The sequence below is a fragment of the Glossina fuscipes genome, unplaced genomic scaffold, assembly GCF_014805625.2.
Source record: "Glossina fuscipes isolate IAEA_lab_2018 unplaced genomic scaffold, Yale_Gfus_2 1, whole genome shotgun sequence".
NCBI lineage: Eukaryota > Metazoa > Arthropoda > Insecta > Diptera > Glossinidae > Glossina > Glossina fuscipes.
In genome coordinates this window covers 15,331,001-15,343,559 of record NW_023998415.1, presented here as the reverse complement: position 1 = coordinate 15,343,559, position 12,559 = coordinate 15,331,001, and the positions used below count along the sequence as shown (strand labels likewise).

Genomic DNA, 12,559 nt, shown 5'->3' with positions numbered 1-12,559 from the left:
ATAAAATTCGACAGTTAAAGCAAAGAAAAGAAACGAAATGTTTGTGATTAAAGTGAAATTTGAAGAATCTACAGAGAGAACAACAACAGTAATGATAGTTGAGCAATAAGAGGAAGAAGAACAGCAGATTCTTTTTTTAAGAAAAAAATTATATTTCTCAGTCTAGAAAATCGTCGTAAAAAAAAGAATATTTTAAAAAAGTCACAATTATAATAAAAGATACATAAGTTATATTAAATATATTGTGCGATGGCAGGCGATTTTTTATATGTATAGCGAAGAAAAAAAATATAAAAAGAAATATGTAAAAATGTGTGATGAATACTTATATATACATTTATATACATATGTATGTATATATAAATATAGATGAATATATGTATATGTGTAAAGGAATGTTGTGTGTGCATAATATGTACACAGTTGAGCAAAGCAGAGAAATGCAATTAAAAAGTAAACAAGAACAAGCATAGCGCAGCAGCAGCACAAGCAACAACAGCAATTGATAGCTAGTCTAGAAAAGTAGAAATACAAATAAGAAAATAAAATATTTTTAAAAAAAAGTATTGCGAAAATTAAGCCCCAGCAGCATTAGGAATAATTTAGCACAAGACAGCGTCATCAGCAACCAAATACAAGACAAAAAAAAACTCATATATTCAAATATTAAAGAAGTCGGTCGTTTATAAAAACTATGCATAAACCCAAAAGTAAATGTTCGCAATCGAAGTTTAATAATAATAATAACTAAAACGTGTTCGAGAACCAAAAATATTGAAAAAAAAAGATGAAAGTGCTTTGCAGCAGCGGCGTTTGACAGAAAGGCAAAACAAGCAACAACAGTGTAGAAAAAGAAAAGAGGTCACAGGAGCGTTGGCTGTATATTTAGTCAAAATTTATATATATATATATATATATATACATATAGATATATAAATATATAGCCTGCGTATATACATGACTGCATACATTTAACAACAAAAGTGACGGTGTCTGATTGAGTATAAAGTTTAGCTCGGAGAAATTGAAAACATACTAATGGAGGGAGAGAGAGAGAGAGAGAGAGAAAGAAAGAAAGAAAGAGGGAGAGGGAGCACGAAATAAATAAAAAACAATATGGCTTAGTACACAACAACAAATTATAATCAAATGTGAAAAGAACTTTTGCACAGACATGCTAATACTCATCTCATCTACATCTATGTAAAAATCTAAAGAAATGAAAAAACTAATGAAACTAATTCAAATTAATCAAATGCACTCATTTTAAAGTGTTTGAAAATCTAACGAAAACAGAAAACAGAAAAAATTATGAGAATCTTTTTTATATAACTTTGTAGATGTGCACAGCAAAATCAAAAAATAAGAAAAACTTTTGTTTCTCTTGGATTCGAAGCAGAATTGCATAGAAGTGTCGTTTTAAGTACAAAAGAAGATATTTAAAAGACATCTAAAGGTTTGACACGTCCTATTTCTACGCTATCATTCTAATCCCCTTTTAATGTAAAAGAAAAACTAGCCAGCGAAAGAAGGAACACTTGCAATTAATTCAACAACACCCAGCAAATAACTAGACATCAGCATTCACACCACCACGCGTCTTATAATTTGTCAATAAAGAACCAAGCATTTGATTACATTTCTTCCAGTACATCGTACGTCTTGCCTCACCACTTTCACTTTGCCATCGGAGCAAAACCCGACTTGTGCGACATGCACACACATATTTTAAGTTGCGCTTTTTTGACTTCTATAGTAATTCTATTCTCTCTACTATATATATATATATATATATATTTTTTTTTTTTTTTTGTTTGTATATGGTATAATAATGCTTTTTTAATAAATTTTTTAATTTTTTTAGTTCCTAGGTTATGTGTGACTCTTTTCTTTATTTCTTTATTTCAATTGAGTAACACGCTGAAGTTGGTTGTGTACACCCCAACGACAGCATGAAGACTGTATATATATATATATATATATATATGTGTTAGTATTTTTTGCGCGTTGCTCCTTGTCACTTTTTGCCTCTTGTTGTTTGTTATTATTCTTATAAGTAGTATTGTTGTTGTTGCTTTTTTTTTTTTTTGCGTTTTAACTCGTAAATGGAAAAAAGCGCGAACTTTATAATTTTCTTGCGTGTTTGTGCATTTTTTCCATAGAGTGTAAATAAATCATAAACAACAACAAGCGCTTCAATAATATCTTGCGACACCATTTTCGCCATCGATATATAAAACGAATTTAAGAAACGGCATATTAAAACCAAAGTGAACACGTTTTCATCCATTAGATCATAAAAAAATTTTTGAATACTTATGTGGATTAATAATTAATTGCATCGTAAGTAAACAATGAAAAAAAAAAAAAAAAATTGGGAAAATTGCTAATGCACTCTTTTTCGCTTGATTGATACCTGCACAATCTTACAATGGAAATAGCCAATCCTGAAAATCTTTTGTATTTTGGTACCAAAGGCACGCATTAATTTTCCATTGATTATTTAAGCCTAGTGAACTGTACTATAGAAATGTATCAATTCCCAAGACGGCCTAAGGAAGTCTCCGTTTTACTTTGTTTACTCTATGTAAAGTTCTTAATGCTCATTGGCTAGCGTTTGCGTAAAATTTGAAGGGCCACAAATTCTCGTATTCGATAATATTTAACGAGATTTTTGGTCAAGAGTTTGATCCAATGTTTTAATAACATACTAACTAGACCTTCCCTTTTTTTATTTTTATTTTTTTTTGTAGATCGGTAGCGAAATGATCGAATGATTTTCCTTATGCACAGAAAAGTAGCAGTTTTTAGCAAATCAGAAAACCGTGACACTTGCTCTGGAGGATAAATATGAAAACGTTAAGCTATTAAATATTCGGGTGCATTTTTTAAAAAAGTCCCCTTCAAAGCATTGGTTAAAATGTGCAGCTGCACCGTGCAAAAAACTCATAAAACCGTTATAAATTTTATTGTTACCTATGCAATTGCTTTAGATGCGGTATTGGAAGACAACAAAAATGAGTAGACTTGAAGAAAATTAAAACTAATATGATAAAATTGGAGAAAGTACTTGCTTCAGTGGATGGGAAATCATTCAAATAGATTCTCCTTAAAAAATTTGTAAATATTAACGGATTCTGATACTATGTGGTCCAACGTTTAACAAAAGTTTATATTGCTTTCAGTTTTGGTTATAGAATAGAATAGAATAGAATCATGGAATTGACAAGTTCTATTATAGAGTCCTAAGAAAATGAATGAAATTAAAACTCAACAAATATGAAGAAATGATTTTTGACGAGTTATCTGGCGCAGACCCGTGTTGTATAATTAAAGCACCACTCCCATCTTCTTGCATAAGGGAGCTTAGAATCGATCCGTGCACTCGTGTGTCAGTCGGTCACTCCATTAGTCGTGAGAACGAGCTTTGAGAAATGTAATAGAGAGGCCAAAGAAAGAGTCCTTATGTTAATTAGTTAGTTATTGCAACGATTGTCCCCGTATCGATTTTTAGGTTTCGGGTACGCGTGTCTTCGACAAGAGTAGATGTTTTATCTATATATCCTCAGTACGTGCATTGCAGGTGTCGATTATGTTAAATTTTAAAAACAACAACAACAACAAAGTAAATGCCTTAAGAAAGTGCCACAAAATACGTCCAGCAGGAATTTTATTACTTTTGCCCAATTCATGAGTCGTTTAGTGATGTGTCGTTCATTAGCAGATCAAATGCTGTTTGCATTGAACTTTAAAACAACAGCTTGAAGAGTTAACAATGCAATAAGTACAAAATTTTAAAATATGCAAACATTGGTTGAATATCAATACAAAACAAAATATATACACACTTACAATACTAAAAAAGGTGTTTCACATAATCAGCACTTGAATGGGCGCTTGAAGCGTTAGCTTGAATATGAGAGCGAATTTGATTTTCGTCGAAAACTTATCAAAAACACAAGCAAAAAGGGTTCATTAACAATTAATTAATTAACTGTTGTTTATAAATATCGGTTTTTTTTCTAACTAAATATCAAATTACTTTTATATTCTTTTTATCTTTCTTTCTCTTTCCGCTTTTATTTTTACACTTGCGACAACTACAAATGTAAATAACCGAAAAATTGCGTTATTATAATATTTGAAATTCTTTCTTTATGTGATATTGACACGTTGCCGTTCAAATCTCTTTATATTGTTATGGTATTGTAATCAAATGGACGGACGCATTTCTATCTGCTTGTGATGGATAATTATGATAACGACGATGATATGACGATAATACGTTTGAATTCGCCATGTATTCGTCCTGTACGCATTGCAACGTTCATATCTAAAATCGATTTCACGCAGGCACTTAAAGTAGACATTGCGAAAAAACCGCCTGTATGCTCCTCGAAACACAATACGCTACGAATAGTTAAATAAATCACTTTGTATAGGGTAGTAAAAAGCTAGGGGTGGAGAGAAGCAGTAAAAGTTGTTGTTTGCCCTCGATTGTAAAAAGGCAAAGAATTATGGCGAACCCACGAAAGTTTAGTGAAAAGATTGCGTTGCAAAAACAAAAGCAAGCCGAAGGTACGGCGGAATTTGAGAAAATTATGAATGAAGTGAAAGCCACGCGAGTGCTGGAAAACAATTTAAATAATTCAGATAATGCAGATTTAAACGCAACAATACCTAGGATTCCTAGTTGTAGCAGCGGAAGTAATAGCGGAGCAAGTGGTGGAGGTGCATCGCCAGACGCTGTAACGGCGGGCAGTGGATGTATAAGTAGCGGTGGATCTCCGACTCCAACGTATCGAGAATCGCGAGGGCGAAGTGTCGGTGTGGGGCCTATGCGACGTCCGTCGGAACGAAAACAAGATCGTTCCCCATACGGTAGTACCAATAGTGGTATAACAATGGGTGGTATGCCTGCAACTAATCAAAAGTCTTATTTAAGTCCGCCCATTGATTCCAGCTGGCGTCGCTCAAATTCAGATTCTGCATTGCATCAAACCCTCAATTTAGCCGAGGGCGATTATGGACCTAATGTTGTGATTGCTAATATGGTTGGTGAAATGAATTCTTTGCATGCCAACTATCAGCATCATCATCATCATCAAAGATCTCACTCGCCACACATTGGACGAAGTTTTAGTCCACAAGCACAAAGAAGAAAAACTGCTTTAATGCAGCAACAGCAGCATGCTCAACAGCAGCAAACGAATCATCATCAACAGCAACAACTTCACCAACAAAGACTTCAAATACAACATCAACAGGCTCAACAACAGCAACAACAAATTCAACAGCATTTGCATCAGCACCAGCATCATCATTTACAGCAATTACAACCGCAACAGCAACAGCAGCAACAGCAACAGCAACAACAACAACAACAACAACTGCATCCACAACAACAAACATCATATAATGCCAAATTTCCCAACACTAACACTATACCAGCCAATGTCATGTTCAAATCTTTGCAAGAGCAACAATTAAATTTTGCTAACACGGGCTCGTTGCCCGATCTCACTTCCGTTCATTACGGGAGTTCAGTTCCCGCTACCAATCAAACAATGATGACGGCAACACAACAGCAACAAAATTTAACGCCTATTTTATCGCCTCACAATAACGGATGCCATCATGAACGCGATCAGTCGCCCAGTCCGTTTAGTCTCGCTAATGGTGGTGGCGGGGCGGTCGCACCTCAATCACCATATCGCCAACAACAAAACTCGCCAACATCAGCTGCCAATTCATCCACAGCAAACGCACAAACATCTCCTCATTTATCATTCACCAATTTATCGGTGCAATCGCCAACTGCTAGCAGTGCGGCTCAAAGCGCTACACAGACCGCAGTCAGCACCGCGGCAGTCTATAGCACGCTTCCCACGTTGGGGGCCAACAATCCAACAAATAATATAACCGATTATCGGCAACCTTTAAATCCGCCAAGTCCGGGATCGTCTCCAGGGCTCTTGACTTCCGGTACAACTACTAATGAATTAAATGCCAGCGCCCCGCCTAGTCCTGTCAGACATCCTCAAAGTACAGCGAATCTAAACAATGGGCAGCTACAAAACGCCGGTGTAGCAACCGCCTTCGGAACACTGGATAGCAGTAGTCCTTACAATTCTTTAAATCCAGCTTTCCATAACCATTTCGAGCAGTTCCACTTGGGTGATAGCAGTCAATCACCGCAAAATAACTATGAAGCTTTAGATTTTGAAGATTTTGTTGTTAGTGGCAGTGCCGCCACACAGCAAGCGCCCAATTTCACAAACAAATTACTGGATTTCGGTGATTTAACACCACAAGCCGCCACAAGCAGAAATAGTCCTGTGAATAGTAACGATAATTCTACCACTGTGTGTAGTAACAATAATAACAATAACAACTTATCAGGCGCACAAAATCAGCAACAAATGCAGCAGCAACAGCAACAGCAACAGCATTTAAATAATAATGCTGTGATAAGTGCCACAAACAGTAATAGCGTTAATAGCACAAATGCCAATGGTCTTACAACATGTCGTTCGTTGGGTGGCATAGTTAATAACAATGATAGTTCCAATCCAAATGTAAGACAAGATATAATCTCGACTGCTTCCTCGCCTATACCTTCCCCCCTAAATCATTGTGTGCCATCGCCATCGTCTCCGCTACCAATTCCAATATCGGCGCATTCACCCCATCATCAATTGTCGCTGTCTGTACAGACATCGCCACATCATTCTCCGTTACATTCGCCACAAAATGCACCTTCGCCGCTTTCCGTGTCTTCGCCGGGTCTAACAATGTTAGGTTGCGGTAATATATCACCGGTACCTTCATCCGCAAGTCATATTATGGCCACAAATCATTTAAACAATCAAAATCAAACACAACTTAATCAACAACAGTCTACGCAACTTCAACAACAACAACAACAACAGAATCAAACAAATACACCAACAACTACCACCAATATACCGCAGATTATATTCTCTGATTATTCGTCGTCACGCGACATATTTGATCATTTAGATCTAGATTTGGGACAAATCGATGAACCCGGTCTTCAAATGCTATCCGATCAGAATCCTATCATGATTGCCGATCCTTCAATAGAGGACAGCTTTCGCAGAGATCTTAACTGATACTACGAGGAAGCTGTTGCAGCCATCGAAAGCGGAATCCTACTTGAAGACTCATTTGATCCTTTAGGTCCGCTGGTCGACGTGTCTGAAGTATTAGGTAATCCTATCCAATTAATAGGTCCCAATAATAAAAATCACACTGACGAAACCGATAAAAACAATGATCCTAACATTAGCGGCTTAGGAGATCTCGATAATGAAATTTATGAGGAAGAAGATGAAGAAGTACGAAATTTTTTTTTCTAAACAATTAGGCTTAATAAAAACAAACGTGAAAATAAGTTGAGAGAAAATAATATGCAACAGCTTTATTTAGACACATAAGCAAGTTAAATAAGTCAGTCAGGCGTCAATCAGTCAAATCGATTATTCATATATATATATATATATATATATATATATATATATATAATATATGTTATATAATATATATTATATATATATATATATATATATATAAAAATAAATAATAAATAATATTTTAGTTAATGAAATGGGCGATAAAATAGCATTACTTTGAATATTAGCAAAGTTACAGCAAAAAAAACACAGGACAGAATCAAAGGTCACAACTATGTAGGGAAATAATTAAAAATAATGATACAACAACAAATAACGAGGAAAAAAAACAAAAAAACTAAAATATAACAAAAAAAAAAAAAAAAAAAAAAAAAAAACAAAAAAATCCTTAAAAGTGTCTTAGACCTGCGACATGTACATATGATATATGCTTAAGAGATTATATATATATATATATATATATATATATATATATGATATATGATAACGGAATATAAAACAAGTGGCTTTACATAGTAAAACAACTCAAACACTCAGATACATTTGAAATGATTTCGATTTAAGTCATTGCACACTGCAATAACATTCTAATTTTCAGCGGCATTTAGATAACAGGTTGAGTATGCGACAATCTTAAATGCTTTCGCTTCCTTTTTGTTAATAAACTAATGCTTAGAAGAAATATTACCGCAAGGAATACAGAGAGAGAGGAAGAGAGAGAGAGAGAGAGAGAGAGCGAGCGAGCTTTTCTGCAGAAATCTCGATAACTCTGACAATATAAACAACATTGCATTCTTAGCGAAAGTTAACTGTGTGAGTCAAAATATTTTTACATTTATCATCGACTGAGATAATTAATGGTAATGGTAAAATCTTTTAGCCATACACTGAGCAACATCACACAAACATCACAGGTCACAAGGCAAGCATTTTTTTTTTTTTTTTGCTTTGTAGCTTTGTGTGCGATTTAACATTTGTTTTTCATTAAAACAAAATTGTAATTGAATGGATTTATCATTGACCAAATTGCGAAAGTTAAGAATTTTATATTCGGCTGGGGTCGAATCTCGCATACCCACCACCTTTCACCTTGTCCTTCATTAAAAGTTTTATTGTTAAGAAAAATTTATCTACCACGTCGTGACGTACGCCACAAATTATTTAGAAGTAATACGGTTATCATGTCGCCTTCTACTCTCCAAAGCCTTTTATGTGATATCCACATCGCTGATATTATTATTAAGAGGATAATTAATCCATCAGATCGCGGTTGAAGATTCTGTCTTGTTTACCTTATGGCTAATAAGCATAAAAATCTCAAAAAAGTGTAAAAAAAAGAAAATATAATCACTTGTAATTTTGTGTGGGCATGGCCGAATTTTTCCATTTTTGCACGTAAATACTAGAGTTTCGCGTAAAGTAAATATGAATAATTTCAGCCTTCTACCTCTTATAATATGCGAAGCGTTAGTGAAAATCCACAAATGTTTGTTTAGAAAAACAAAGTTGCGTTCAGTTTACGCTTCACTGCGGACTTGGGCGTGCTCGCACCAATCTGGCCTACGTGTAAAAAAACTTCGAATGTTTCTGCACACACAGATGGACAGACGGACGGACATGACTTGATGGTGTTTCTGCAGCTTTCTTTTGGGTGATTGCAAATGTTATGATAAAATGCGTATAGTCGCCATACTTCAATGATGGGTCTAAAGACGCTTTGCTTTATCCTTTTTATGGCTACAATGAATGCTCATATAAATCAGAATACGGTCTTTTTAGCGCTCATAGCATTGTTGTGGAGAAGTGCATGCCATACGTGGGGACTCGCAACATTTATAAGACTTACTATCTTTACCTCCTATCAATTATAATAACAACATGAACATGGACCAAAATCAAGATTAATTTTATGAAAAGTAATTTTAAAGAGGGAATAGGAAGATGATATATAAAAAATAATTTCTACTCTTAAGTAACATTTTTCCAACTCCGAGGATCACTTTAAATTGTCAAACTTGTGTCGTAAAGAGGTGATATAAAAAGTGAGAAAAAGTGCATTTTCGGGCTTAATACGATTTCATTAAATGTCAATATCAATGCCCTTAGCTTACAAATGAAAGATATTAAGGGTTAAGCAAGGTTTTCGAAATGATTCAAAACTGCAAAATTATCGATAAATATTACGATAGTAGTTGTAAATGTTCGTTATTTCGAAGCGAAGTTCCATTTGTCATGTCATGTCATGTCATGTTTCTATGAACTATTCGAGTAAACGATTAATACCTTAATTGTAGAAGCACAGCGATAAAATTAATCAAACTATAATAATTGCTACAATAATTTTGGATATAAACAAAATGGTTTCGACAAATCCATTATTTACTGTTGACGCAAAAAAAAAAAAAAAAAAAAAAAAAAACGATCCTCGACTAACCAGGAGTAGTTTGCACGATTCCATTCCGAAAATTTCGATATCAAAGATGCATCTCACTAAAAAAAAAAAAAAAAACCGATCGAAAATTTTGCAACTAACGGAAGAAGACCGTCACGTAAAAGGTGTCAGGAAATAGCATAGGCAGTAAACATCAGCCACTCGACAGTTGGGAATCGTTTGCAAAATGTAGGCTACAAAATGCAGCTCGAAACCGTGGGGACTTTCCAATACGATCTAATATGAAAAAATTGAGATCTGTAGGTTGAATGCGAGAACACAAAGCGGACAGACTTAGCTTAGCTGAAAGTGATTCTCAATTAATCGATGGGTATAGTAAGTCCTTCTAGGTGTTGCATACATACGCACAAACTTAATATAGCCTTGCACCATAAGTGATGTAGGGTATGAGAAAAGATATAGACCGCCTCAAAGATCACTGAGTGAAAACATAAAAAAATCATTTTTCTAAAACATTAAATTTTTTTTTTTTTTTTTTTTTTTGATGAAAATTAAAAAAAAAAAAAAGAAGAAAACATTTTTGTCCTAATGAAAATTAAAAGAATATTGCATTTTTTTTTTTTTTTTAAGATTGGTTATGAACTAATCTACGATTTGTCTTGTTAATATTTACGCATGCCGCGTATATGTGCGTCCTCGATAGAAATGCGATTTGATGAATATTTTATAAATGTTTTAGTCGAAATGGCGAGGAGGGAATAAGGCCAGAGGAATCCGGAGGAGTGTTCCTATTAGAAAAGTCCATCTTTCATTTCATTTCATGTGTTATGTGAGTGTTTATCGTTTTCGTTCAATAAAATTAATGGGATTATATATATATATTTATTTATTTATATAGTTCCATATGTTGTAAAATTGTAAATAATCAAAAAAAAAAAAAAGCTAGAATGAAAATAAAAGAATTAATAATAATAAAATTAGTAATAATAGCAATGAAAGTTTACTTCTTCATTAATCAAATTTTTTTTTCTTTCTTCCAATCCTAAGCAAGTTGTACGGAAATCAATTATTAGCTTCTAAGCCGAATTGTTTCCATTCAAATATTTTTTTTTTTTTTTTTTTTTTTTTTTTTTTATTACCTTCTCTTTCTTATGTTGTCGTCTTTCTTTCCAAAAACCTACCTAAAACATACATATGCAATGCAATCAGTTTGAAATTATGTATAAAAAAATTTTAAATTAAGTAAAATTCATTTTAGTACGATACTAAAATACTATAAAATTTTAAATAAATTAAATAACAAACACTTTACACTATTCTTCTATGTATAATAATCACGGCGATGATATCAAGAACTAAGATTTAAACCAAAAAAAAACTATAAATGTAAAAAAGAAAAAGAAACGTTTGTAAAAATTCTCTAAAGCGTGTAAACAGTAATTTTATGAAATTTTACTACAAAAAAAAAAAAAAAAAAAAAAAAAAAAATATGAAGAAGATTGAAGGAAAGAAATTTTTTTTTTTTTTTTTTAAAAAGCTTTTTTGTGTCCATTTAAATAATATTTTCCTGTTATCTGTAAAAGAAAAACAAAAAAAACAAAAAACAAAAAGAATTAAAAATGAAAATCTATCGTACTTTACGGACCGAATTACCGACATCTTGTCCTATATGCTTCTATATTATAGCTTTAGTGTAACACCATCTCACTTGAATTTTCCGCATTTTATCACTTTTTTTTTTTTGTTTCATTTCATATATAGCAGAGATTGATTATTTTTACATTTGCATATCGGAAAGTATTCGTATTATTGACCGGGATTAATATAAAATTCTTGATCGTTCAACTAAATTTCAACTAAACAATGTAAAGAAGACCGTAAGTGTTATATGAATCAGAAGAAGTCCACTACTCCTCCTTCGGATTAATAGTTCTTAACATAATAGGAGTTTTCTTATTTAAAACAAAATGGACAATCAAAAGCATCCGTACCGTCCGCAGTTGGCTGCTACATCTACCTGCCTAGCTCTCTGTTACTCGATGGTACATACCTTTCAAAAAAAGCAAAAAAGTAAGAGTCGGTCTTCTATAAGCCTGAAATTGAACGCGTAGGATTGGAGGAAGGTGTAGCAAGAAAATTACTGCTATAGATTAAAATTTTGTACAATAAACTTTTCCAACTTATGAGAACTATATGAGGAATCGAAAAACAATTCTCCATAGTAAACTTATTCTCTCTAATGCCGGTTATATTAAGCAAAAAAAAAAAAACGCATATCCGCCTTGGGAAGAACCTCCATTACTCACTCCTACCTCCGCCAATGCAAAATTTTTTTTATTAACTTTGAACACATCAGTCGCCCGATCAAAATTATGTTTGAATTTTGAGTTTCTTGAAAATCTATGATGTAACTGAAGTTTGTCTTTTAATTTATTCATAACAATATATGCATTGCTATTTTAATTTCCTTAAATAGTTGTCAACTAAAAATCGCGCACCCTGTATTTCCTGTATATGCTTTCTGCTTCTTTTGAATACTGTTTTTTTGTTACTTGCGCAGTGTCGATTGTCTAATTAATTTGGATCTTTTGATCAGTTATAATTTTGTACGCTTGGCGTAGTAGGCGAAAAAAGTGCTATCACACTAATGCCAAAGAAGGAAAAAGTTTAAATCACGTCCTTCCAATCTCTGCTAAAAATATTGTAATGAAAAAAAAAAAAAAAAAAAAAA

General features: G+C 33.3%; 1 protein-coding gene across 1 annotated transcript; it reads left to right on the top strand.

Moving 5' to 3' along the window:
- The first annotated feature begins 332 nt into the window (after positions 1-332).
- Positions 333-7,541, top strand: LOC119631426 (alpha-protein kinase 1). The gene is made up of 3 exons (XM_038023609.1): positions 333-1,456; positions 2,163-2,343; positions 4,354-7,541. The coding sequence occupies exon 3, from the start codon at positions 4,518-4,520 to the stop codon at positions 7,134-7,136; it is 2,619 nt and encodes an 872-aa protein (XP_037879537.1). The 5' UTR covers positions 333-1,456; positions 2,163-2,343; positions 4,354-4,517; the 3' UTR covers positions 7,137-7,541.
- Positions 7,542-12,559: the final 5,018 nt, after the last annotated feature.

Bases quoted from the DNA above. Each gene is read 5' to 3' on its own strand.
- LOC119631426 (XM_038023609.1), top strand. From the start codon at position 4,518: ATGGCGAACCCACGAAAGTTTAGTGAAAAGATTGCGTTGCAAAAACAA.